The sequence below is a fragment of the Saimiri boliviensis genome, chromosome 1, assembly GCF_048565385.1.
Source record: "Saimiri boliviensis isolate mSaiBol1 chromosome 1, mSaiBol1.pri, whole genome shotgun sequence".
NCBI lineage: Eukaryota > Metazoa > Chordata > Mammalia > Primates > Cebidae > Saimiri > Saimiri boliviensis.
The window spans coordinates 126,694,227-126,722,103 of NC_133449.1; the positions used below are offsets into that span (position 1 = coordinate 126,694,227).

Below are 27,877 nucleotides of genomic sequence, written 5' to 3' on the forward strand. Positions count from 1 at the left end.
AGGGACCTGAAGAGAATGCATATGGGCACCTAAGACTGGACTCGGGGATTGGGGGGGCAGATGGGAGCCCCTGGGCCTGCCCCACCCATGCCACCCTGGTAATTCCGCCTGAAACAAATGATTAGCCTCTTTGTATGGACCAATGTTCTCTCTGGAGCATGTTCAGTAAAACCCTGTTCATTTGGGCCTTACTGTGACCTCTAGGATGCTGGCCAAAGGGCAGGCACCAATGGGGGCAGGTAACAGGGGTGTTGAATCTGCTGAAGTGGTTCTTTCTTTTCAAGTTAGTTTCAAGTTGGTCTCTAGAATGCAAGCTCCTCTAATGCGTGGCCCAAGAGCGGCCTGCGGCCCAACACAAATTGATAGGCTTTCTTAAAACATTGAGGTATTTTTGTGATTTTTTTTTTTAGCTCACCTGGCTATCGGTAGTGTTAGTGTATTTTACATATGATGCAAGACAATTGTTCAACTTCAAAAGACTGGACACCCCTGCAATAAGACGGCAGGCCCCTCTAAGAGTGGGTGGAGCCCCCAGCAGTGTCCAAATGATACGTCCGGAGAAACTTCACTTGCGGATGTGTGCAGGAATGTGCGTGCTGCTGGAGCAGGGGCCTGAGGGGTCAGCCCAGAGTCCTGAGAACCCGGGAGAGCAGGGCCCGCTGGGACAGGTAGGGGAAGGCCTAGGGGGGGCGGGGGGCGCGACGGTCGGGCTGGCAGAGCCTGCGGGACTGGAGGAGGCGCCCTCCTCTCAGCTGCTCTTCCTGCTCCTTTTGGTGGCGAGGCTGTGTGGGGCCTGGGGCTTTCGGCCGGCCCGAGGGGCCGGCGAGGCTGCGGCCGTGGAGCCCCCTGCCTGGCAGCCATTTGGGCCCCAGAGAAATATCGGCGCTTTGGCTAACCGAATTATTCTTTCGGTTTGAGCCAGCTCCCTTTTTTGAGTCAGATCCGGCGCCAGCGCCAGAAGACCGCTTTCTGAAACCCTAGCGCGTTCCTGGGTGGGGGTGGGGTGGGGTGGGGTGGGGGTGGGGTGGGGTGGGGTGGGGGTGGGGTGGGGGGACGAGGCTGAGGCGCTGTGAGCCCTCCCAGCCCTGCTTTCCCCCGCCCCCAGCCCGGTGCCGCCCCCTCCGCCCCCAGCCACAGCCCAGAAGCTGGAGCCGGTGCCCAGAAGGGCCAGGCAGCCCGCAGGGGTCGCTCAGGGCTGGGGCAGGGGCTTGGTCAGCTATGCTCGTGCTTAGAGCACCAAAATAGAAAAAGAATGCTTGGAAAGAATTTGGTTTCCCAACGAGCATCGAAAATCGCCGTTACGGGAAAAGTCAAACTCTTGAGGGACTTCCTTAACACTAATCTAATTGTCCCGGGTTGTTTTTATTTCTCATTATGCTGGGGGGATGAGCATAATGATCTTTTTCAGGGCTTAAAGCCCCCTCCACGGTCCCTGGGGGGCCTCCGGCCTTGGTGCCTCCCCAGGACACCCTGATGTCTCCGAGGCCCCATTTCAACTCCCTGGGGTCCCGGGCTGCCCAGCTGTTATTTTGCAGAATTTCTCTCCCACAGTGTCACCAGTAGTTCTGCTTATGGCTCCTGCCACTGAGTCACAAGGGGAGGAGGGGATTTCTGAGCTGTTTCAACACTTACCCAGAATATTAGGGGTTTCAGGCAGCCCTTGTTTATTTAAAAAAAAAAAAAAAAAAAAAGAAGAAGAAGAAGAAAAAGAAAGACCCAAAGCCAACAAAATATGACACACATGTACAGAAGGAGGGAAGGCCGTGGGGGTGGGGGCCTATCTGTTGAGCTGGGGCTGGAGCTGGAAGTCAGATTTCCTGTCTTTGCTCCCCCAGCCCAGGCCCACCCCATGCCTTCTGTTTCATCCAGGGCTGTAGAAACCAGCTAATGTTTATGGAGCACTTCCTCCCACCAGCGGGCACAGTTCTGAGCTCTTTGTGAGAAACAGCTCATCAAATGCCCGTAATCGCACCAGGAGGCTTGAGGGCTGTTACTGTGCCTGCGTTCGTTTCATAGATAGAAGACAGCACAGAGAGCTCAAGAGCGCTGGAGTACTTGGTTTTCCTGTGGAGAAAAATTTGTCCATCGCTTTGGCACAGAATCTGTACCAAGGCAGATTCTGTTCAGCCAAGGCAGGCCTCGAAGTCCCCAGAGTCCAGCTACGGGGTGCCCAGAACCTCCCTCCAGCTGAGACAAGCTGGCTATGGGCTTGGGGCCTCTGAGCTCCCTGGGGAGCTGAGGGTGTGCTGTCCTGGAATCTGAGACCCACACTGTGTTCACTGCCCCCCGCCAGGATCCAGCAGCAACAGGAATACCCAGGAAAGGGGCTGTGGTCTGAGATGCCAGCTTGCAGCCTGAGGGAGGGTGTGATTCCAGCAAGACTCCAGCAAGGGGCGCGTGTGAAGTCAAAGCGCAAGCATCCAGAATGTGCTGCCTTTGACAACTAGGAAATGCTAACCCCTGGAGAAGGAAAGGCAGTTGGTGCCTGGTGATAGAGGCAGACGTGGGATGGGGGTGGAGGTGGGTGCCTGCCTTCTTCCTCTTCCCTCTCACTTCTCGGTGCCCTTCATTCTCCTGTGGATCTTCATTGAGTACCTACTGTGCACCTGCCCTCAGTGGCCTCTCACTTTCTCCTCTTCCTTCTCAATTCCTTTACCAACTATGAAGCCTTTTGAAGCAACTGTGAGACCTTGGACAAGCCCCTTCCAACTTAGACCCTCCGTTTCCTCTTCTGGGGTAGCATTGGACAGGGCTCTGTGGCCCTGTCAGCAGTGTGGTGTGGGCAGACAGTAAAGACCACTTCTAGCTGGAGAAGAGAGGCTCGGGAGCTGCTAGCCAGTCACACATTGGCATGGGGCTGACCACAGGAGCACACGTGCCACGGCGGAGATGTGTGCTGAGACCCCTGGGTATCTATAGCCTCAGGCAGGCCCTTGAAGGATGAGCAGAAACTCACTAGGTAGATGCAGTGGGAACTGTCAAGCCCAGGAAGGCTCCTCCAGGCCTGGAGGGTACAGCCAATGCACACACGCAGCACCAGGAACAGCATGGGCACTGGGGCTCAACCCTCCCAGTGTGGCTATATTGCCAGATTTGCCAGAGAAGGGGGATGCCAAGCTACCTCCATGTCCAGAACTGTCCTCACCCAGGTCCAAGGCCCAGAGAAGCCCCTCCATGCAGCCGTCTGCCTTCAGCCGTGACCAGTACCACTCAGGCAGGTCTAGAAGAGCCTGCTGAGGCCAAGGCAGAGAAGGAAGGTAGTTTTAACAGAGCAAAGTTCCTTGGCCTGCTGAGGCCAAGGCAGAGAAGGAAGGTAGTTTTAACAGAGCAAAGGTAGTTTTAACAGAGCAAACATGGCTGAAGACACCATGGCACAGGTGGGCAGCTGGGGTGAGGGAGGAGGGCTGGATAACCATGTGTCCTCTTCTAGGAGTCCAAGGCAGGCCAGGGTGCCCCAGATGTGGGGAAGAAAGCCTCAGGGCTTCTTGCAGGCTCTCTGTTGAGTCACAGTGTATACATATGTTTGTGCAATCCAGTGTGTGAGCTGTGGGCTCCTGGCATGCAAGACCCATGCATAGATGGACAGGCGTGTGTACACAGGTTTGCACATTCACACCTAAGCCTGCAGCAGCAGAAAGGATGCACAGCAGGTGGGGGAGAATGAGAGCTCTTGGGGTGTAGACAGGACCACTTAAACCTGGGTTCACCTTGGGTTTTCCCTGTCAGCTGCTGTTTCCAACAAAGGCAGTTGGGATGTCAGGCAGGGAGAGCAGCCCTGCCGGTGGCAGGTGCAGGGTGGATGACACCAGTATGATGAAAGCAAGGACCTGGGCTTCAGGTCCAGGCTGTGGTGTGGGGAAGCCGCAGTGAGAGTATGAAACCTCTGAGGATCTGAGTTCTTGGAGCCAGCGGACCCCAGACTATTGCAAGGCTGAAAGCTTTAGTTTTCATATTCACCAGGTCCCATGAGTTCATCTGGGGAGGAGAAATTAGAGCAGTCCCTCCCCAAAACCCTAGGCTTCCAGTATCAAAAGGGTTAGTGGGGCCCACTCAGATGGGAGATGAGTCACTGTCCTCCCCCTCAATTCCCCGCTTCATGCTCAAATCCTGGCCAGAGCCTAGGACACTACCAGGGACCTGGAGGGACTTTGCAGCTGCTACCTGAAGACCTGGAAAACCAGAAGCGGAGCGGGCGGGGTCTCAGGGCCCAGCCCTGGGCCATCAGGGCAGCGCCTGAGGAACACAGACTCTACCTAGGAAGTTCCGATATCGCTGGTGGAGGAGGCTGTTTTCCTTGGGTAGCCTCCACAACAGAATGGCCACTTGTTGAACGCTTATGCTATTTCTCACCCTCATAGTAATCTTGCAAGTATTGCTAACACCGTTTCACACGGGAAAACTGAGGGTTGGAGACAGTGAATAACCCGTCCCAGGTCACACCACCTGCAAGGGAGGGTACCCAGATTGCAAAGCAGTCCCCTGGCTCCAGAGCCAGAAGGTTTCTGTTCTCTGGACTGGCTGAGAAGTTCCCGGGGAGGCATGGACCTCTCCTAACCTGTCACTGCAGGAGTCGGCATGTGGAAGGAGCCTGTCTCAAGTGTTCAGTGCCCGCCACCAGAAACCTGACTGATTCTATACTGCCTAGAGATGGCTGGGAGGCCATTGAGGAGTCTCCAGGCCTCTTTAGGGCTACAGAGGGTGAGATGGTGTCTGTGTCCTGCTCATAGCTGAGAGCCAATTTACACTGTGAGTCCTGGCTCAGAGGGTAGGCATTAAAACGAGGCTAAGGGCAGCTTTTTTTTTGAAGTCGGGGTCTCGATCTGTCACCCAGGCTGGAGTGCCCTGGTATGATCATAGCTCACTGCAGCCTCGAACTCCTGGCTCAAGAGATCACCCTCCCACCTCAGCCCCTGAGTCGCTGGGACCACAGTGCTGTGCCACTGCCTCCCACAAGGGTGAGCTTTGTGATCAGCCAGCTCTCCACAGGTCATCACAAGCCTGCCCACAGGACAAGGAAAGTGGCAGTCACCACTGCCCCTATAAGCCTGGCAGATTCCCAGTCTTGTGTTCTCCAAATACTGAAGGGAAAAGGGAGAGATGGAAATTAAGGCATCACCCCTTACGACGTTCCAGTTACTTTAGAGGGAAATTGGCACCTCTCCAGAGGTTTGGAGCCCCCTCTTTCCCCTCCCAGTGTCCCCAAGCCGGTCCCCAGCCTTTCACTCTGACGGTAGACCTGAAGCTGTCAAGATAGCAACTTGACATCTTAGGAGGGAGGAGGGACCCTGAAGAAAAAAAACAGCTGCCCCCAGTAGGAACAATGATTCTCCCAACAGCAGGCAGCACCAAACTTCCCACAGCACCCTGAACAACGAGGTAAATTGAGGCGTGGCGGGCCATGCCCCCTGCCCTCATTAGCTGGATGCCAGCCCCCACCTTGAACCCAGGGCTCAGCTGGCAGGGCCCCATGTGCAGCCCCCACCCGGGGCACGGCCCAGTGGTAGAGCATGCCAACCACACCCCTTCCTGGCCACGCTCCCGCCGGGGGCCCTGGAACCTGCTGCTCCCCCTCTGATGTAAGCTGATATTTTAATTCTCTTACAAGGAATGGTGTTTAGAGAAATGACTTAACCGGATTACTCATCGTCTCTAATGACTTGGCCCAACTCCAGCGCTATTCCTAGACTTGACGCTTGAGGCTTTGATTCTTTCTCTCTTTCCTTTTGCTCCTTTTTTTTTTTAATACCAAGAAATTACAGCTCAGCCTACACAGAGGCCCAGCCCCTACACGCCCTCCTTGCATGGCATCCTGGGAGATGGAGTTCTCTCCTGGCCCCAGGCACACCTCCGTCACCTGGGGACCCCACCCCCAGCCCAACCCCTCGCCCCTCTCCCGCCTCATCTTGGCCCAGTGAGGGAGTTGGGTAGGGTCTGGTTGGCGGAAGTCATTTCACTTCTACATGCTTCAGTTTACTCTTCTGTCAAGTGGGAGGGTCATCTGACATACAACAGAGAGTGGAAGGGTCGGCTTGAGACCTTATTTTAAGTAATAGTGCCACACAGACCCAAGGGTTTTTTTGTTGTTTGTTGTTTTGTTTGTTTGTTTGTTTTGAGACAGAGTCTCTCTCTGTCACCAGGCGCCAGGCTGGAGGGCAGTGGCATGAGCTCAGCTCACTGCAACCTCTGCCTCCTGGGTTCAAGCAATGCTCCTGCCTCAGCTTCCCGAATAGCTGGGATTACAGGCACGCACCACCATGCTCAGCTAATTTTTTTTTTTTTTTTTTTTTTTAAGTAGAGACGGGGTTTCACCATGTTGGCCAGGATGGTCTCAATCTCTTGACCTCGTGATCTGCCTGCCTTGGACTCCCAAAGTGCTGGGATTACAGGCGTGAGCCACACCACACCTGGCCAGACCCAACAGTTTTAAAAGATTCCTTGTCTGGTGCATTTTGTGCTGAGCTCCAGTCAAGACTCACATGGAGCTTAGTTACCTTGACCCTGGGACTTACCAGTGCCTGGCCCTCACCCAGTCCAAACTTACTCCTTCCTGTCTGTGGACAAGCCTGCACTGGTTCTCAATAGTAATAAGGGAATAGATATAGTTACAGTGCCCATTTCAGAGGGCTAGAGTGACATTGAATGAAATACTCCGTGCAAGATGCTTGGTGCAGCGTGTGTTAGGGTCAGCCCTGGTCCAAGGCATTTTCACCCCTTTCAGCACCAGGCCTTGGTGGAGTCACTGGAGCAGGGACTGATTCTTAGTAGCCTGTGAAGTTGGCAAGGGCTACATCTTCTGCTCCACAAGGACTGGGACTTTGTTCTGGTTGTGGCTACATCCCATGTCTAGCTTAGTGCTGGCACATAGTAGGACCACACGACGCATGTTGGATGAGTGGGTGACTGAAAAAAATGGAGTGTTAATCCCACTTTCCAGAATAGGGGACTGAGGCCGTGAGAGTTTTAAGTGACTTGTCCAAAGCCACACAACTGGGCTGTGTCTGAGAAGAGCTGAAAACCCCAATTTTCTCTCCTTGCCCTCCGTTCCCCTCCCCCAGGGGAATTCAGCTTCCATCCTTCAGGCTCAGGAAGTTCAGAACCATGAGTTTCTATCCTGCTGGGACGTGGCAGGGAGAAGTGAGGCAGAGAGGGGAACCCAGCCCAGCCCTGGCCCAACACAGGAAGTCGTTCCAGATTGGCTGGAGGTTGGAGGGAACCCAGAGCCAGGTGCAGATGCAGCTTCCCGTGTGGACAAAGCTTAGGAAGATGGTTTACACCAGCCCTGGGGTACAGTGGCCAAAGCTCTTTCAGGCCGTAAGTTGGCCCTTGATGATCTGGGACTCACCACCACCTCCTCAGTCCCTCATCCCCAGCAGTTCCCCAAAGGCCAAAAGCTATTCTTGTCTTTTTCTAAAAGAGACATTTGAAACCATGAGCCAATTTTTTCCATTCCTGAGCTTGGGTATCATCTATTTCGGGCATTTGTTGTTTTCCATGAGTTGCAAATGCTGCTGTGAAGCCAGCCTTTCCTGGACAGCTAGCACAGGGAATGAGGAGTCAGGCAAGCAGGGTGGGGCCGAGTTAAAAATACTTCCCTGCTTCATTTCTCCTTTGAAAACAAAGCCCTAGGGGCTTTTGGCAACTGCTGAGCCTGGGAACTGAGCTTCCCAGGGTAGAAGACTGGCTGTGCATTGTTTCCTGAGGGCACTGGATGGGTTTGCGGGTCCCAGAAGAAACAACAGCACTGATTTTGCTGTGTGACTTCGGGCTTAACTTCGAGTTTGCTTAACCTCTCTGGGCCTAGTGGCCTCCTTTTTAAAATGAGGCCAAGTGGACAGATGATCTTGAATGATCCCTACAGCTCTGAGAGCTTCAGGATGAGAACCACCCCCGGGGCCAGATTTTCTTCCTAGAAATGTGCCAAGAAGAGGTGCTAGGGCATAGAGGCGGGATTTAGATGGCAGCTTTTAGCTCAGTCTCTGGGAACACTTTGTGAGCTCCTTAACCCTGAAACTGTTCTAAGGAGGTCTATAATGTTCTCAGCAGGATTCATGTAATCACAAAAAGATTAAATGCTATCAAGAGGAGATTAAATACACTGTCTTGGGCACAAAGCCCAGCAGTTCCCAAAGAAGCAGATCTGTGTTCTAGCAAGGAATGTCTCTAAGATCTAGTGGTGATCGAAAAAGCAAGTTTCAGCCAGGCGCGGTGGCTCAAGCCTGTAATCTCAGCACTTTGGGAGGCCGAGGCGGGTGAATCATGAGGTCAAGAGGTCGAGACCATCCTGGTCAACATGGTGAAACCCCGTCTCTACTAAAAACACAAAAAATTAGCTGGGCATGGTGGTGCGTGCCTGTAATCCCAGCTACTCAGGAGGCTGAGGCAGAATTGCCTGAACCCAGGAGGCGGAGGTTGCGGTGAGCCGAGATCGTGCCATTGCACTCCAGCCTGGGTAACAAAAGCAAAACTCGGTCTCAAAAAAAAAAAAAAAAAAAAAAAAAAAAGCAAGTTTCAGAATGGAGCAATGCGAATTGTATTGTTTCTTTAAACACACACAAAAAACAAAGCTATGTTTTTCTATACCACGGATGCATATATATTTAAGAAAATGCATAGGGAAAGTTCTGGAAGACTTCACTCAATCTGATGGGTCCTTACCACTGGGGCAGGGAGGAAATTGGATTTGGGGTAGCCTCAGAGAGGGATTTACTTGCATGTTTTTACAGGAAGAATGTGTTTATTAATAAGTGGCTTGTTTTTCTTATTACTGAGACACACAAAGAGACACCAGGACATTGAGGGGCTAGGTGACCCTCTCTGTAGGCACAGGGGCATCCTGGCTTGGGATCCTGTGGTTGGAAGGTGCAGGAGGAGGGTGGCTGGAGTGGAAGTGTGTGACATGGAGACTTGAGCAATGCAAGTGTTTATGCTTTTAGCCAGATGAATGGAGATGTCTGTTTTCCGCAGGATTTATTGGCCGTTGTAAATTACTTTCTATTGCAAACAGTTGCCTCAGGAAGCAATTAAATTTAGATCCTATCATTCCCAGGCTGGCACAGGCAGGTGTTGACTTGCTGAGGCTTTGCATAACAGCCTCTGTCTGTCAGAATGTGCCCAGCTGCCCAGACAGCAGAATAACCCTACCTCATGGTGGGATGAGCTGCTGTCTTATAAGATAGTGAGTTCCTTGTCAGTAGGGGTATCCAAACCACGAGTGAGGGATTGGCCTAGATTGTGACCCCAGGGGCCACATCCAGACCTCCCTCTCCAACCTTGGACATAGTGCCTGTCAATCAATGCTTCTAGAATGGACAAAGGTCCTTCCTGATGGCATCCCATCATAGTGTCTTCGACCACAGCCTTAGCTCTCCTGGAGGGGAGAGTGGCTTGTAAACTTGGAAGTGGTATGCATTGTTATAATTACCATTATAATTGTTCTAGGCATCTATTACCAACTGTACAGCCAACCCATTACGAGGTAGACAGGGGATTTATCCTGAAGAGCTCACAGTGTTGTCTGCTGTGGACTAAGCCTGCAGACATCTTCCAGGCCAGGATTTCAGGTTCACCAAACTACATCCCTGGTCCACTCATTTAGTGTAAGGAGGAGCACCAGTATGACAAGTGGTCAGTAATGGGTGCAAAGAGGGTGGGGGGGATGCCTGAGTCTAACTCTGGCTCCAACACCTACCAGCTGAGTTACTTAAGTTAATCTATCAGACCACAGTTTTACCCTATAAAATGAGGACAGTGATGGTGTCAAGTGCATAGAGCTATCATGCATATTAAAATTCATCAACAGGCTGGGCGTGGTGGCTCATGCCTCTAATTCAAGCACTTTGGAGGCTAAGGCGGGCAGATCACCTGAGGTCGGGAGTTCAAGACCAGCCTGATCAACATGGTGAAACCCTGTCTTAAAAAAAAAAAAAAAAGAAAAAAATTCATCAACAAAGAATTTTGTGTAGCTTCTATGTGCTAGGAACAGGATTCACGTCCTAATTAGCCACCTGCTAAGACTGAAACCCTGACCTGCTGTTTCCTCCACTTTGGCCGCCACAGGTCCAAGTTACTGCTATAGCTGGCTGGGCACCTCCTCCTGCCTCCACTCATACTAGGCCTCATTTCCACCTCCCACAGCCTGAACTCATGCCCTCTCTTTGGACTGCTCAGCTTGTAGCTTCCACTCTCTGTCAGCATTACATATGTGGACATTGACTATTACTGGCCGGCCTAGGATTTACTAGTTTGGTCCTTGTCTAACTCACACTAACCACCTCTCCTGTTTGTTGTTGTTTTGAGTTTTTTTTTTTTTTTTTTTTTTTCTTTTTTGAGGCAGGGTCTCCATCTGTTGCTCAGGATAGGGTGCGGTGATGTGATCAAAACTCACTGCAGCCTCTACCTTCTGGGCTCAAGTGATCCGCCCGCCTCTGCCTCCGCCTCCCAAAGCGAAAGGATTCCAGGTGTGGGCCTCGCCTGGCCCTCTATGTTGGGCTGGGTGGGAAATGGGAAATGCACAGGGCCACTTTCAAATCAAAGTCAAAAGCACTTTGCTCACTCCACAGAGACCTCAGTGCTCTACTGAAAGCAAGTAGGATTTTTCCAAACTCTAGTTTTGCCTCCGGGAAAACTGAGGCACAAGGTAGCAATGATTCCTGGGAGTCCTGCCTCCGCCCCTCTAGGAAAGGAGCCCATTCTAGGGGCCCCACTTGGAAGAGAGGGCGTGCACTACAACTCCCAGAGGTCCCTGGGCTCAGGGGGCGGTCCCGGTACGAAGGAGCCGAGCCCACCAATGGGAGCCCACAGTGGGGCGGGGCGGGGCTGCCGGGAGGCGACCGGCGGGCGGCACCGTGAGCCAGTAGCTCCAGGAGCGTGAGGTCTGCACGGCTACGCGCTGAGGGTCTCGGGGCGGGCGCCGCTGGACCTCGCCGGGCCATGGGTAAGCGGCTCTGCGGGCGGCCTTGGCCGGGGCTCGGCGGCCCTGCAGGGAGGGCCAAGGTGCCGGCGCCGGGTCCCCCCAGTCCTCGTCGCCGTCGGTGGCGCCGTGGGGGGCGGATAGGGGCCCAGGGTGGGCTTCGGGGCGCGGGCCCAGGGGAGCAAGCCTGGCCCGTGGTTTCAACGCCGCTCGGCCGGCGCGGAAGGGATGAGGCTGGGCGTCCGCGCGCGCTTCGAGAAAAGGAAAGACAAAAAGTTTTGGCGGCCGGGGGCTTCCCGGGCGTTTATCTCGAAACTCTTTTCGCCGTCTCTTGCCTGAAATGTGCCGAGCCCGGTACGTCTCTGTCGTCCCACTTCCTGCTGCGGTTTCCACCTCGAGCTGGGCTCAGCTAATTTGTTGTGACAGCTGTCGGCAGCCGCCCCTCCGCCCCGTGACATCCCGCGGGTTTCAGAACCGCGGCGCCGCCGGGCACAGGCGCCGGGTCCAGGGCGCGCGGCGCTTTCCTCTGCGGCCGCCGTTTCCTGAAAGGGGCTGCGCGGGTGTGAAGAACTTGCTCAATGCGCTTTGAAGGCTCGACTGTTCCTCTTTCGACAGCGGGCTGCGCCGACGGTCCGGGGCGCCCGGCTTCTCGCCCCCTGTCTCTTCTCTCCCTTTCTCTCTTTTCCTCTCGGGTCTCTCCGCGCACCCACCGCAGCCCCTCAGGAGAGGGGTCGCTTCCCTGCTTGCTCTCCTCTCCTGTCCCTAGTGTGTCCCCTTCTCTTCCCTTGGTCTGAAAAGGGACGGGCTGGCGGCCGGGGAGCTCGAGGGGTAGGGGGAAGAGGGCAGGAGCGCAGGCTTCGAGCGTGCGGGAGGTTCCTGGCTTCGCGCTTGGCCCGAAGTGTCCAGGAGTCGCCCGGGCCAGGGTCGCGTCACCCTCCAATCCGCGCCGACGTGGTAGGGCTTTCGGGATGCAGGACTCCCGAGGACCCAGGGGGTCCCGAGGCACTGCGGGGCCAGTGCCCCTTTGCTTGCGGAGTCTTGGGCCAGCAAGGAGGGCTCTGCGAGCCCCAAGGGAGGACAACAGGTGCCTCGCCCCACCCAGGCACCATTGGTGGAAGCCCACACGCATGGTGGCGGCTCTGTGACTACAGGGAACGCCAGAGCACAGGAGGGGTGGGAGATGGGGGCTCGAGGGCTTCACCCCACAGCAGAGCTCAGAGCCCAATCTAGGCCGTAGGGACCCGCCTGGGTCTTAGAACTTGACGTGGCAGAGATGGAAAGGGCCTCTGAGAATCTGCCTCTACAGTAGGGAGACATCTTGGACAAGTCACCTGGCACTTCTGAGCTTCTGCCCCCAGTAGGTGCAATGGGAACACAGGAAACCACCTGGGGAGCTCTCACTGTCAGTCACCACCAAACGTGGCCCAGACTCCGTGGGGAGGGACAGTGAGGGTTGAGCCCCATCCTGGAATAGGGGCTTTTAGGACATCCCAGACCCCGGTAAGAGGGACAGGGAGAGTGGGGCTTGGAAGTTGGTAGCTTCACATTCAGCGTCCCCCGCACCCTCTTCCCTTTCTTTACCCTCTGGTGGCACTTGTGGCCTCAGCTGCCCCCAGACCCTGTCTCTCTCGCCCTCCCTCAAGCTGAGGTACTGAGGCTGGGATGTGGCTTGAGCTGCACCTGTGCCCTGGTGGGGATGGGGGTGGGCCCCAGGTCCATCGCGTTTCTCCTCATTGCTGGCTTCAGCTTAGCCGTTGGCAGGCCTCCCCTCCCCAAACTGCCAGAGCAAGCTCCGCGGAGACTTGGCCTGCCGCCCCTCCCGGGCCGCCGAGTGGACCCGCCGCTTCGCGGCTTCAAAGGCTGTCTTTGTTTCGCTCCAGCTCAAGCTCAGAGAAACTTAAGCCAACAACCTCAGCCGAGGGGGCGGGGCGGAGTCTGCCAGTTGTTATTGAGGCTGCTGTTACCATTATTGTGGTAATTGACGCAGTGTTCCCAGTCGGGTAACTTTTCATGAAAGGAAGTGTCACTTCCTTCCCATCACACCCTGGGTGAGTGGGGCGGGCAGCAGAAAGCGGGGAGGGAGAGATAGAAGGAAAGAGGTGTGTGCCTCCAGCAGACCCTTCAGCTTGAGAGCTGTGTGGCCTTGGACTAGTCACTGCCCTTCTCAGAGCAACAGGAGTCTGTAAGTCCAGTGCGCTCATCCTGCTGCACCAGGAGGCTGATGTTTCCAGAGCACTGGCTGGGCAGTGAGGTGCCTTGGGGAGGGAGCAGGACAGGCAGCCCTCTGATCTTCTCACTGAGCTTGGCTGTGGTTTGTGGGGGAAGCCTCCTTTCTCTTCTCGATTTCTTCTGCTGAGAACATTGGGTGCTTTGAGTCTAGCATGCCCATCTTGTAGATGGGGAAACTGACATACAGAAGCAGTGACCAAGAGGTGCAGCCATGAGATGCTACAGCCCCTTGGCCTATCTGTCCTCTTGGTCCACTCTCATCTGCTTCCAGCCTGATGTCGGCTAGGGCAGGGGACCAGCTGACTTCCCCACATCCACCCACTGCCCAGTCCCATAGCTACCTTCTAGTCCTGGCTAAGCCTCGAGAGACATCGTAAGTTTGTTTTCAGTGACTCTCACCCACTGCCCCCCACCTCCACTGCCTTCACCTTCCTGCCTTTGCATATTTCCCCTTTGCCAGGTTGACTGATCCCTGGCCAGAGCTGGCCCCCTACTCTCTCAGGTAACAGGTAGTAGTTTTTTAAAAGGAATCTCAGTAGGTATCAACAGGTCTTTCTTCCTCAAGATTATGGAGATAACATCCCTTATTCAAAGATGGTGGGGCCTCTGGGGCCCCCTACACCCAGGCCAGGGAAGTTGATTCACAGGGTGAGGGGGCTGTGCCTCCCACTGACCAGCTCTGACCAGCCCCCTCCCATCCCTGACCCTGGATGCCTTAGCAGTCAACACAGACCTGCGCTTGTTAGCAGAGTGACAGGGATGATGCTCTGGGAAACTGGGTATCTACTTGGGGGGGTGAGTTTGTACCCTCTGAACGTCGATAAGGAACTTGAGGTCGCCCTGCTCCCATTAGAAAGAAAAAAAAGCTTTGAAACTCAGGCATCAGCATCTCACAGGAGTCACACTACCCTAGTTCTGAATCCCAGCTCTGCCGTGGATTAGCTGCGTGGCTTCAGGCAAGTTACTCAACCTCTCTGAGCTTCAGGCATTATATCTGTTATGTTTGGATGGCTGGGAAGATTCAACAAAGCAGTGTTGTATGAGATGCCTAGCCCATGCCAGCCAGGGCACTGATTTTAGTCGGTGGAGCATGTAACTTGAGAACAAGTAGACCTATGGGAGCATCCTCTACTGGAGGGAGTGACAGACTCACCTCTTCACTCCTGTAGTTTTAGGGTCTGGAAGTTGAGCTTAACTCAGACAGGAGTCATTGAGTTGGAAAGAAATCAGACTCATAACACAGGAAGAGCCTCAGGCAATCCTCCTGTCCAGCACCCTGCCACACCCTCTCTCTGCGAAGTGAGGGACTGGGTCACTAAGAGCCCAGGCTCATTTTCTGGTGCAGCCACCTAGCCTGCCTACGCTCTCTTCCCAGCAGTGAAATGAGGAAATCGCAGGGGGCTTGTGGAATGAACTCCTACCATTATCAGGGCTTTTCTAACACCATTTTCTAACACAGCTGCACAAAACTCAAGGAACAAACTAGGAATAACCTCCCCAGGAAAGCATAGGGGCTTTTTAAGAAGGAGCTTCTGAGGACTGAAGAGGAAAACCTGAATTATGGAGACATACGGTCCTGAAAAGAAAGATGCAATGTTGTAAAGAGATTATTTCTCCTCAGAGTAGTTTCTAAATTTAAATGCAATCAAAGCCCTAGTAGTAGGGGTTGTTTGTGTTTTTGTTTTGGAGATGGAGTCTCACTCTGTTGCCCAGACTGGAGTGCAGTGGCCTGATCTCAGCTCACTGCAACCTCCATCTCCTGGGTTCAAGCAATTCTCCTGCCTCAGCCTCTTTAGTACCTGGGATGACAGGCTTGTGCCACCATGCCTTGCTAAGTTTTGTATTTTTAGTGGAGATGGGGTTTCACCACATTGGCCAAGCTGGTCTCAAACTCCTGATCTCAAGTGATCTGCCTGCCTTGGCCTCCCAAAGTGCCAGGATTACAGGAGTGAGCCACCACACCTGCCCACCCACCTCCTTTAAAAAAAAAAAAAAAAAAAAAAAAAAAAAAAAGAGAATGTAACAGAATTATCCCAAAGTAGATGGAATATTTTTAAAGGACAAGTAATAATATTGGGCAACTTGCCCTCTAGATCAGACATCCCCAAACTACAGCCTGCAGGCCACATGCGGCCCCCTGAGGCCATTTATCCAGCCCCCCGCCGCACTTCAGGAAGGGGCACCTCTTTCATTGGTGGTCAGTGAGAGGAGCACAGTATGTGGCGGCCCTCCAATGGTCTGAGGGACAGTGAACTGGCCCCCTGTGTAAAAAGTTTGGGGACGCCTGCTCTAGATAGTAAGTTGTTTTATAAATCTACATAAATTAAAACAGTGTGCACAGGTCCTAACATTCCACAGTGGATGAAACAGAATAGAAAGTCCAGAAATAGTCCCAGATGTGTTCCTTATAAGCATCGATGTTGTGAGGAAAGTAGCATTTCACACCACTGGGAGAGAAGGCCACCAAGCCATAACTGGGACCCCCTAACCAGTGGGGGGAAATATGGCTAGGATCCCTATCCATCCTGTAAACCAGAATAGATTTCAGATGTGTTACAAGTAAGTAATGAGACAATAATCGCCATCGTCATCGTCATCATTGCTTGCTGGATGGAGAAACTTGAAGTCTGGATGACATTCTTATGGGGAGCAGTTTCCTTTTTTGCATTTGATCCCCCACTCTGTTACACATAAAACCTGCAAGGCATTATGCCAGGAAGGGATCTGCACACCCAGGCTTGGAGCAAGACAGTAGTGCAGTGGGTCACGGCAGCGGCAGCAGCAGTGATCAGGGCAGTGGTTTCTCCTACCTCTGCGGGCTGAGTGGGGCTGGGAGATAGGGCCTTCAGCTCCATAAGTCTTTTACCTCCTCCGCAGAGCCAGGAGAGGGCCCACCCCACCGCACAGGTCCTACCTGGCTCCCAGCTCCCTACCTCCCAAGGCAGGACCTGCTTGGCCCAACATCTATGGCAGTGAGTGGTTTCAAGCTTTTTTTTTTTTTTTTTTTTTTTTTTTTTCCATAGCAAAACCTCTTTTACAAATGCAACCCTGATCTGTGAATGATCAGGAAAAGGGAGGGATTGGGGCAACCAGGGACAAGACAGAGGGCACCCTGGAGACCAAACAGGGAGAGGACTCTACCTTCTCGCTCATCTAATGCTGCAGAAGTTGGGGCCCAAACGCCTGCAACCCAGAGGGCCCTGGCAGCACAGAGTACTAACCCTCAGAATGGAGACCAAGTTCATCTGGGGACTTGGCTGGACACAGAGATAGAATGTTTCCCTTTGTGGCTTAAGGCAGCAGCTCTAATCCCTTTCCCATCTGGGGTTAAACAGCTTGGATTGGTGACCTCCTTTCCAGGTAACACGAGCGCCCGACGCCAGGAGATCACCATAAAGTGTGATCCCCAAGTGTGGTCCAGGCAGAGCTCACAAACTCTGAACCACACAAAAGGGACTAGGGCCCCTCTGGCCCCATGGCTCGCAACCGGGATGCCCTAGGGAGCTTTAAACTGTGCTGCCCTACCTTGGACCTTAAATCAGACTCTGGGAGTGGGGCCTGTGCATAAACATCTTTAAAAATGCTCCTCCAGCCGGGTGCGGTGGTTCATGCCTATAACCCCAGCACTTTGGGAGTCCGAGTCAGGTGGATCATGAGGTCAAGAGTTCAAGACCAGCTTGGCCAACATGGTAAAACCCTGCCTCTGCTAAAAATACAAAAATTAGCTGGACTTGATGGTGCGTGCCTGTAATCCCAGCTACTTGAGAGGCTGAGGCAGGAGAAGCTCTTGAACCCGGGAGGCAGAGGTTGCAGTGAGCCAAGATGGCAGAACTGCACTCCGGCCTGAGCGACCGAGCAAGACTTCGTCTCAGGGGGGCAAAAAATAGTAATAAAAATGTTTCTCCAGGTGATTCTGATGGGCCCTGTCTAACCACTGTATTTTTCTGAAGCCCAAGGGGCAGCGACTTGCCAGGGTCACATAGGAAGTCTGTGACTGAGAAGCCCCTGTCACACCAAGGAAGACATGGAGAGAGTCCTTCAATGCTGAGGATCTGGGGTGGCAGGAATGAGGGGAGGGATGTGTGAGCTGAGAGTGGCAGGCAGGAGGAGAAGAGCCAGTGGAGGAGGTGCTCCTAGACCTGGAAGACTTCAGGAATTCGTGGATAGCTAGCAAAAAACTCGAGGATCTTCCTCTCCCATTTCACAGCAGGGAAGACTGAGTCGCAGAGTCACAGAGGACTTGGTTGGAAAGGCATCAGTCTGATGGGTCACTTGTTAGTACCCAGGATTTCTGGAGACCGGTGTGTCAGAAGCCAGCCTAAGAGGGAGGGCCTGGTCTCTTTCTCTTTGACAAGTCTTAGGATTGGTTTCTCTCCAGGCTTACTTGGACTCTTCATGAAGGCTTTTCAAATGTTGATAACCACAGCGGTCACTGGACCAGAATCAGACCCTGTTTTGAATCCTGGTCCCCCAGAGTGGCAAGTGACTTAACCAAAACCATTATGGCTTCAGATATCCCCTCTTTAAAATGGAATTCCTCCAGGACTGAGCGAGAAAATGTACAGGCACACCTTGCTTTTTTGTGCTTTGCTTTATTGTACTTCACAGATACTCCTTTTTTCACTCATTGAAGGTTTGTGGCAACCCTGCATCAAGCAAGTCTATCGATGCCATTTTTTTCAACAGCATGTGCTCACTTTGTGTGTCTGTCACATTTTGGTAACTCTTAAAACATTTCAAACTTTTTAATTATTATTATATCTGTTATGGTGATCTGTGATCAGTGATCTTTCATGTTACTCTTGTCATTGTTTTGGGGTACCATGAACTCCACCCATAAAGACAGTGAACAAAATTGCTAAATATTGTTTGTTTCACCTGCTTCATCAACCAGCCATTCCCCATCTCTCTTCTTCTCTTTCTCTTTTCTGGCCTCCCCATTGCCTAAGGCACAACAATATTGAAACTGGGCTGATTAACAATCCTATAATGGCCTCTAGGTGTTCAAATGGAAGGAAGAGTTACAGGTCTTTATCTTTAAATAAAAAACTGAAAATGCTTAAGCTTAGTGAGGAAGGCGGGTCAAAAGCCCAGATAAGCCAAAAGCTAGGCCTCTTGCACCAGTTTGCCAAGTTGTGAATGCCAAGGAAAAGTTATTGAAGGGAATCAGAAATGCTATTCCAGTGAACACACATGGTTAAGAAAGTGAAACAGCCTTATTGCTGATAATGGAGAAAGTTTGAGAGGTCTGGATAGAAGCCATAACATTCCCTTAAGCCAAAGCCTAATCCTGACCAAGGCTCCAAATCTCCAATTCTGTGAAGGCTGAGAGAGATGCAGAAGAAAAGTTGGAAGCTAACAGAGGTTGATTCATGAGGTTTAAGGAAAGACGCCATCTCCAATGACATAAAAGTGCAAGGTAAAGCAACCAGTGCTGATGTAGAAGCTGCAGCAATTTATCCAGAAGATTCAGCTAAGATCATTGATGAAGGTGGCCATGCTAACCAGAGATTTTCCATGTAGATGAAATAGCTTTGTATCAGAAGAAGATGTCATCTAGGACTTTCATAGCTAAGGAGAAGTCAATGCTTGGCTTCAAAAGATTGGCTGACTCTCTTGTTAGGGGCTAATGCATCTGGTGGCTTTAAGTTACTCATTTATCATTCCAAAAACCCAAGAGCCTTTAAGAATTATGCTAAATCTACTCAGCCTGTGCTAAAAATGAAATAACAAAGCCCAGATGATAGCACATGTGTTTACAGCATGGTTTACTAGGTATTTTAAGCTTACTGGTGAAACCTACTGCTCAGAAAAAAGATTCCTTTCAAAATATTGCTGCTCATTGACAAGGCTACTGGTCACCCAAGAGCTGTGATGAAATGTGCAAGGAGATACATGTTGTTTTCATGCCTGCAAGCACAACATCCATTCTGTAGCCAAGGATCAAGAAGTAATTTCAAGTTTCAAGTCTTATTATTTAAGAAATACGTTTTGTGGCCGGGCGCGGTGGCTCAAGCCTGTAATCCCAGCACTTTGGGAGGCCGAGGCGGGTGGATCACAAGGTCGAGAGATCGAGACCAACCTGGTCAACATGGTGAAACCCCGTCTCTACTAAAAATACAAAAAATTAGCTGGGCATGGTGGCGCGTGCCTATAATCCCAGCTACTCAGGAGGCTGAGGCAGGAGAATTGCCTGAACCCAGGAGGCGGAGGTTGCGGTGAGCCGAGATCGTGCCATTGCACTCCAGCCTGGGTAACAAGAGCGAAACTCCGTCACAAAAAAAAAAAAAAAAAAAAAAAAGAAATACGTTTTGTAAGGCTATAGCTGCCATAAATAGTGATTCCTCTGATGGATTTGGGCAAAATACATTGAAAACCTCTGGAGAGCATTTAAGGAACATTTGTGATTTGTGGGAGGTCAAAATATCCAAGCATTTGGAAGAAGGTAATTCCAGCCTTCATGGATGACTTCAGGGGGTTCAAGACTTGAGTGGAGAACTCACTGCAGATGTGGTAGAACAAGCGAGAGAACTAGAGTTAGAAGTAGAGCTTGAGGATGAGACTGAATTTCCGCAATCTCATGATCAAACTTGCGTGGATGAGGAGTTGCTTTTTATGGATGGGCAAAGAAAGTGGCTTTTTTTTTTTTTTTTTTTTTTTCTTGATGCAGAGTCTTGCTTCATCACCCAGGCTAGAGTGCAGTGGTGAAATCTCAGCTCACTGCAGCCTCTGCCTCCTGGGTTCAAGGGATTCTCCTGCCTCAGCCTCCCAAGTAGCTGGGACTACTGACACTTGCCACCACAGCCAGCCAATTATTGTGTTTTTAGTAGAGACAGTGTTTCACCATGTTGGCCTGGCTGGTCTCAAACTCCTCACCTCAAGTTAGCTACCCACCTTGGCCTCCCAAAGTGCTGGCTTGGATTACAGGCATGAGCCACTGCACTCATCCTAAAGTGGCTTTTTGAGGTGGAATCTACTCATGGCAAAGATGCTGTGAACATTGTCAAAATGACAACAAAGGATTTAGAATGTTACATCAACTTAGTTGATAAAGGAGCAGCAGGGTTTTAGAGGATGAACATCAGTTTTGAAAGAAGTTTTGCTATGGATAAAATGCTGTCAAACAGCATCACGTGCCACAGAGAAATCCTTCATGAAAGGAAGAGTTGCCAGGTGCAGTGGCTCACGCCTGTAATCCCAGCACTTTGGGAGGCCAAGTTGAGTGGATCATGAGGTCAGGAGTTCAAAACCAGCCTGGCCAATATGGTGAACTCGGTCTCTACTAAAAATACAAAAATTACCCGGGTGTGGTGGTGTATGCCTGTAGTCCCAGCTATTTTGGAAACTGAGGCAGAAGAATCGCGTGAACCAGGGAGGCAGAGGTTACCCTGAGCCAAGGTCACAACACTGCACTTCAGCCTGGGCAACAGACCAAGATTCAGTCTGAAAAAAAAAAGGTGTGTGTGGAGGGGAGAGTTAATGAATATGGCAAACTTTATTGTTGTCTTATTTTAAGAAATTGCCACAGTCACCCCAGCCCCAGAAACCATCACTCTGATTAGTCAGCAGCCATCAACATGGAGGCAAGATATATGAGCACCTGTCAAAGTGGGACCACTCAATGGCCAGGGCTTCTACCCCGTGCCTCTGAGTACTGCTGGCCCCTGGCTCATGCTAGTATGGGTTTCTTCTTCCCAAGTAGATTCTTTTTCTCTCTGGATGGAAGGGAAATCTTACAGATTCCCAACAATAAGGATTTTCTGGGCCGGAGTGAACCAAGAGTATGGGACAGTTCATACTCAATTAACAAAAGGACAAAGGACAGAAAGAAAAGATTGTCAGACATGGGTTCCTGGTCTGGTATCTGCTGCCAGCCTGCCATGTGACGGGAGGCAGTTTCCAATGATTGTGTTTTTTGCAGTGGCGGAGGTGTTGCATTTTTGCAACCATCAGCACGTGGTGGCTCTTAGTAAAATAGAGCCCATGGCTTCTCCTGCCCACCACGCAGGGTTGTTGTGAGCCTTGCTCATTCCAGCTTGGCACCTGCTGTGTGGGGCATGGGAAGCCTCACTGAGCTATCAGGGAGCCCTGGGAGCCACAGGCAGATAAGCCAGGATGCCAGGATGGCTGTGAATAGCCAGGGGCAATGGAGGAGCTGCCTGTGGCCAGGGGCTGGAGGAGGCCACCTAGAGGAAAACACTTGTCAGCAGAGACATTAGAGGCCACCAGGACTCTTGCAGGTCAGGGGGGCATGTGGCCTAATTAGAGCAGTTAGAACTCTGCAGATTCTCAGGGAAAGGTCAGATGTTCCCGAGTATTCCTGGAGGAACTACTACCCAGAGACCCTCTGTGGTGGTTTGGGGCCACAGCCATGGGATCCTTTAGCTCTCCAGTGAGGCTGAGCTGCTTTGGAATTCTGTGTCTGAGCATGGTTTTTGGAGACAGGATTTCCCCAAGCACCACAGCCCAACAACCCCAGCCTCCTCTGACTTGACCTCAAGGTGGTTTTGCGTTTCCTTCAAAGATGTGGGGAGATAGCTGGAGCAGAGGAAAGAAAAGGGGTGTAGGGTGGATGCAGTGGTTTGGGGAGTGGGAAGGTGGGCGTGTGTGTGTGTGTGTGTGTGTGTGCGTGCACGTGCACGCGTGCAGGATAGCCTGTGTGCAGCTAGGGACACACCCCTTCCCCCTGGCCAATTTTTTTTTTTTTTTTTTAATAGAGACAGTCTCACTATGTTAGCCAGGCAGGTCTCGAACTCCTGACCTCAGGCAATTGCCTGCTTGGGCCCCCCAGAGTGCTGGGATCACAGGCATGAGCCCCTGCACCAGCACTCTCTGGCAACTCTGATTGGAGGTGGGGAGATTGCTGTTCCTCTCTGCCTACATCTCATGTGCTCTCTCCCCACCCCTTCCTCCTTCCTTCTTTCCTCTCCCCTCTCTTCTTGCAGCAGCCCCTGTCAAAGGGAACAAGAAGCAGTCCACGGAGGGTGATGCCCTAGACCCACCTGCATCCCCCAAACCTGCTGGTGAGCAGAACAGGAGCCAGAACCCCATCCTGCTGGAGGTGAGTTGAGTGACTCCCTGGGCACTCTTCCCTGCCACCCTCACCTGTGCTTCGCGTCCAGGTGAATCTGGACACTCCCCAAGCTCTCAGGAGTTGAGACATGTTCCTGTCCCGGCCCTGCCTGGCAGCCAGGGGACTCACTTGTCATCTGTGGCAGAGAGTTTCAATCTTGGTTTTTGTAGCAGAACCCTTTTTTCAAATGAAGATGACCCACCACCCTGATCCATCCATGAAACAGACAAAAGTTCCAGCCCATGTTGTAAAACCACATTCACATCTGTTCATCCCGATGCATAAAGTGAGCATATAAAGTCGCTCCATGAGACCAACAAGGCTGTTTCAAGGAGTACAGAATCTGAAGGGGGTGCTGCAGGCGGCTTTTTTGGAGCACAGTTGGGCTCAGCTTCCATTCTTTTCGGCCATTTGCTTTGGTGGCACAGTCTGGAAAAGTATCCCAATTCATGCAGAAAAATGGTTGCAAATGGTAGTCATCTTTAGCAGCTTGCCTGGAATTCAGAATAGAGGCCTGGAGGAGCAGATTGACTTGAGCAGTTGAGAGAGAGCCTTTCTTCTGAGGTCTGCACAGACCATCCCCGGGCCCCAGCATGCTACGATTTCATAGGTGACATGTGAGTTTGTATGTTGTTTCTTCTCAGAGGTCTTTAATACCTTAAAAACACTGCACTATTATAGAAGCTATTTACAACTAAAAAAATTAGTAAAAACACTGAAATAAACTTGAATCTATTTAATTAATTAATTAATTGAATTTTTTTTTTTTTAGACAGAGTCTTACTGTTACCCAGGCTGGAGTGCAATGGCACAATCTTGGCTCACTGCCACCTCTGCCTCCTGGGTTCAATGATTCTCCTGCCTCAGCCTCCCAAGTAGCTGGGATTACAGGCAGGCACCACCAGGCCCGGCTAATTTTTATATTTTTAGTACAAATGGGGTTTCAACATGGCCAGGCTGGTCTCGAACTCCTGACCTCACATGATGTGCCTATCTAACCTCCCAAAGTTCTGGGATTACAGGCATGAGCCACGTGCCCAGCTAGGTAAAATATTTTTGGAACACTTGGCTCTCTGCACTGTTCTAGTCCAGATGGTTTGTGTCCTGGAAGCCGTCTGTTCTCTGAGCAGGAGACTACCTTGTGCCAGGGTAGGGGTCCTGGGCTTTCAGCCCCAACCCACTGTACCCCTCTACCCTGAGCCACTTGCTGGATGAATGGCATCAGCAGAGATTGCCTCTCTGGGACCCACAACAAAAGTCCTGTGTTCCTGACACCAGTGTGCAGTAGAGGCCCAGAGCTTCACCTCCCCGTGCTCAGCATGGCAGTCAGGGGCCACGCAGAGGCTCTGGGAACGTGGGCCTGGCAGAGTGACCCCACAGCGCCAGAAAGCATCAAGCACCTCTGTTCCTTCAGCTTTTCCCTCAGGACGGCCCCAGGGACACTGAGCCCTGCCCTCCAGGAGCTCCTAGTCTGACAGAGGAGCTGACACAGATATGATAAATCAAGAGCAAGACAGAGAAGTGACCCTGGTCTGGAGAAGGCTGGAGACCGCTCCCTTGGCCTCTGGAGCCAGCTGCTCTGGGGTGCTCAGCCTCTGGGGAGGTCCTGGACTCCAGCCCCTGTCTTGAGGCACTGAGAACTGACACCTGTGCCTGCCGAACCCAGGAACAGTCACTCCCTCCCAGAACAGTGGCTAGGTGCTCTCTGGGAAACGGGTTGGGGCAGGTACTTTATTCCTCCTGCAACCAGTGGTTTCTGCACATCCCCAGCAGCCAGCCACCAACTGGAGCCCATCCCAATGCCTCCTATTCTCTTCCCAGGACTCCCCCGAGGCAGGCGGGGAGCGGGAGGAGGAGCAGGAGCAGGAGCGGGAGGAGGAGCAGGCCTTCCTGGTCAGCCTCTACAAGTTCATGAAGGAGCGACACACACCCATCGAGAGGGTGCCCCATCTCGGCTTCAAGCAGAGTGCGTCCCTGGGGTGCAGGCAGGGAGGGGGGCCCAGCAGGGGACCCCGCCCAGGCAGGGCATCAGGCAGGCACTCCCATTCTGGGTAACCCAGGTTGCAGACAGAAAGGAGGCTTCCCTCCGGGCCGCCACTGGGCCAGTGGTACACAGGGCATAGCCTGCCTGTCCGTTGCAGTGGCCCTGGCTGGTGTGTGCTGGTCTGTGCCTGCCTGACAGGGCCCTAGGAAGGGGTGGCAGGCTGCCCCCACTTCCCACAGAGACTGACTGCTGGCCTGCCCCTCTCTCCCCCAGTTAACCTGTGGAAGATCTACAAGGCCGTGGAGAAACTGGGAGCCTATGAGCTGGTAAGGAAGGTACCTCCCTATCCTCGTCAAACTCCATCTTCTTGGGGTGAGCCTGCAGCCTCTGGACAGAGGAAGAGCCAGGATCCCCTGTCCTGCCCCTGCCTCCCCACCTCTGCCACTGGTACTCTGCTGCTCAAAGCAGCTTTTCCAGCCTTCCCCATCTGTCCTGCCTGCCCTGTGTTGGGAAAACTGCTTCAGCCAGCAGTCTTTAGCCCTGGGAGGGAGAAAGGGCCGGCTGCTGCTGGAGCCACAGAGCAGCTGCCAAACTGCAGTCCTTGCTGGGTCCCTGCAAAGGGGGCCGGAACTGGGAGGATCCTGCCCTCAGGGGGCGCCCGCCAGCCACGCCCTCACGAGGTGCCCTTGCAGGTGACTGGGCGCCGCCTCTGGAAGAACGTGTACGACGAGCTGGGGGGCAGCCCGGGCAGCACCAGCGCGGCCACGTGCACACGCCGCCACTATGAGAGGTACAGTGGGGTGGGCCGGGTGCTGGAGGCCACCTGCCCTCTGGGGCCTTGGCTGAGCATGCCAGGAGTGCCAGGTGGACTCTGCCCAGAGCGGGCGGGGTGTGAGCCATCCTTAGCTTTTAGTGCTGCAGGAGGCCAAGCTGGCTGGGCACAATCACCGAGGGAGCTGAAGCTTTGGGGCCAGGAGAGGGCCTTCCTTGGTGCTTAGGGGAGGCCACAGAGGCCCGTGGAGGGAATGGGAGCCGGCCTCCTGGGGGACATGCCTGGCTCCTCCCCAGGCTGGTCCTGCCATACGTGCGGCACCTGAAGGGGGAGGATGACAAGCCGCTGCCCACCTCCAAGCCCAGGAAACAGTACAAGATGGCCAAGGAGAACAGGGGGGATGATGGGGCCACTGAGAGGCTGAAGAAGGCCAAGGAGGAGCGGCACGTGGACCAGGTAGGCCTACGGCTGGCTGGAGCCACCCTGTTCCCTGCCTCTTCCAGTCCCACCCCACAACTCCCTGCAGCCACAGGACTGTCTGCTCAGAACACACAGAACCTGCACCCAGGTCAGGACTTGCAGGGTTCCAGGTTCTCCACAGACGGTTGTGCAAATGGACTCTGAACTCCAGCCTGCGCCCACCCACCAGGCTCTGTGTCCTAACTCAAGGCTGTGTCCACTCAGAGGACAGGGCACCTTTGAAAAATTCTGCGCAGAGGCACTGCAGGAAAGTGCCGCCTCCTGCTCCCCAGGTCAGGATGCACAGATCATGCAGCCCTGAGGCATGGCTTTCTCTCATTCCAGATGATGCCAGGAAAGACCAAAGCAGATGTCGATAACCCAGCACCGCTTCCTAGCCAGGAGCCCCCCAGAAACATTACAGAACAGCAGGGCCAGGCCTCTGCATCTTCCATGTCCTTTGTGGGTGCCAGCGGCTGCCCTGAGGCCTACAAACGGCTCCTATCCAGTTTCTACTGCAAGGGGACACATGGCATCATGTCACCACTGGCCAAAAAGAAGCTTCTGGCCCAGGTGAGCAAGGTGGAGGCCTTGCAGTGCCAGGAGGAGGGCTGTCACCATGGGGCAGACCCCCAGGCATCCCCAGCTGTTCACTCCCCAGAGAGTCCTCAGAGCCCTGAAGGGCTGGCTGAGAACTCCAGGCACCGGCTGACCCCTCAGGAGGGACTGCAGGCCCCGGGTGGCAGCCTCGGGGAGGAGGCGCATACGGGACCCTGCCCGGCAGCCCCCATCTTCACGGGCTGCTTCCATACCCACCCCACTGAGGTGCTGAAGCCTGTCAGCCAGCACCCCAGGGTCTTTTTCTCCAGACTTAAAGATGGGGTGCTATTGGGGCCTTCTGGCAAAGAGGGGCTATCAGTGAAAGAGCCACAGCTGGTATGGGGCGGGGACACCAACCACCCTTCTGCATTCCACAAAGGTAGCTCCAGAAAGGGCAGCCTCTACCCCAAGCCAAAAGCCTGCTGGGTATCTCCTATGGCCAAGGTCCCGGCCAAGAGCCCCACGCCCCCATCCACATTCCTCAGTAGCCCAGGCCTTGGCAGCAAGCGCAGCCTGGAGGAAGAGGGTGCTGCCCACAGTGGGAAGAGACTGCGGGCTGTGTCTCCCTTTCTTAAGGAGGTGGACGCCAAGAAGTGTGGAGCCAAACTTGCGGGATCTGGCCTGGTCTCCTGCCTGCTGGGCCCAGCCCTGGGGCCTGTGCCCCCAGAGGCCTACAGGGGTACCATGCTGCACTGCCCGCTGAACTTCGCTGGCACCCCGGACCCTTTGAAGGGCCAGGCTGCACTGCCCTTCAGCCCCCTGGTCATCCCAGCCTTCCCAGCCCACTTCCTGGCCACTGCCGGCCCCTCACCCATGGCCACTGGCGTGATGCACTTCCCGCCCACGTCCTTCGACAGTGCCCTCCGCCACAGACTTTGCCCAGCCTCATCTGCCTGGCACGTACCGCCAGTCACAACCTATGCAGCACCCCACTTCTTCCACACCAAGCTGTAGGCCAGCCCATGGTGTTGCATGTACTGTGGAGTTGGCCAGAGCCCGTGATGGGTAGGTGCTGATGCCAGGGGGCTCTGGACTAGTGCCCACTACCCAGGACACCTAGGCCATGACCCTGGCTGGGCAGCCTGGCACAAGCAAAGAAGGAGGCAGTGGGAAAACTGGGTTTGTCTCAAGGCAGCAGCCTGAGCCCAGGAGCAGAGGACCCAGTTGTTGTAAGGCTCTGGGAGAGGGTGGGCAGCTCCCACTGCCCCAGAGTGGAGCTCAAAGCACCTAGGTTGCCCACAGAAAGTCCAATAAAAGACACAAATGTGAATCGACATACTCCTGAGGTGTGTGTGATGTGGACGTTTGCAACGGTAGGTGAGGCAGGGGTGAGCTTGTGCGTGGGGCTGCCGTTAGGGAGCCAAGGAAGTGGACCTGGACACCACCATCCAACTCAAGAGCAGGCCCAAAGCAAACCCCAGCCTCTGCCCACATTTAGTCAGCCTCTGACACCATCCTTTGCCTTCAGTCTGCTGTCCTAGCTGAGCCTCAGGACTGCTTGTTGCCTTCCTCATTGTGGAGCTGGGGATTGGAGGCCCTGGGAGGGTTGGTGACTTGCCCAGGTTCCCCTGGCAGGAGGGACAGGAGAGGGCTGTGCAAGGACTCCTGTGCTCCGAGCAGAACCCCAGGCTGTTACCAGTGCTCCCGGGGGGCTTTGGGGCATGACCAGGAAGCCTGAATTGGTCTGCCTTGGTGGGGGATTCAGACTTCTGGGGCTTGCAGCCGAGTCCTCTCTGCGGCCCCTACCCCACTTGCCTGACCTACACGGATGGATGGGCCAGAATGGCCACTGGATTGAAATCACTGGAGGCGCCTGGAGGGAAAGGGGAACAAAGGCGCTGGTCTGGGCGT

General features: G+C 53.5%; 1 protein-coding gene and 1 pseudogene across 4 annotated transcripts; both read left to right on the forward strand.

Annotated features, from left to right (window-relative positions):
* The first annotated feature begins 564 nt into the window (after window positions 1-564).
* Window positions 565-27,300, forward strand: ARID5A (AT-rich interaction domain 5A). 4 transcript variants are annotated; one of them, XM_010352021.3, is made up of 7 exons: window positions 565-668; window positions 22,084-22,199; window positions 24,033-24,177; window positions 24,469-24,521; window positions 24,888-24,985; window positions 25,264-25,423; window positions 25,772-27,300. In XM_010352021.3, exons 3-7 carry the CDS (start codon window positions 24,123-24,125, stop codon window positions 26,978-26,980), a joined length of 1,575 nt encoding a protein of 524 aa, XP_010350323.1. In that variant the 5' UTR covers window positions 565-668; window positions 22,084-22,199; window positions 24,033-24,122; the 3' UTR covers window positions 26,981-27,300. The 4 variants fall into 4 exon arrangements, with proteins under 4 accessions (XP_010350323.1, XP_074259623.1, XP_003941320.1 ...); XM_003941271.4 differs by lacking the exon at window positions 565-668 and adding an exon at window positions 10,826-10,933; XM_074403522.1 differs by lacking the exon at window positions 24,033-24,177.
* Window positions 11,051-15,156, forward strand: LOC141585310 (uncharacterized; annotated as a pseudogene).
* Window positions 27,301-27,877: the final 577 nt, after the last annotated feature.

What these genes read in the sequence shown, in the direction of transcription:
- ARID5A (XM_003941271.4), top strand. An exon ending in AACTGGGAGCCTATGAGCTG is followed by an intron (nt 24,522 to 24,887) that starts GTAAGGAAGGTA and finishes GTGCCCTTGCAG; the next exon opens with GTGACTGGGCGCCGCCTCTG. An exon ending in ACACGCCGCCACTATGAGAG is followed by an intron (nt 24,986 to 25,263) that starts GTACAGTGGGGT and finishes GCTCCTCCCCAG; the next exon opens with GCTGGTCCTGCCATACGTGC.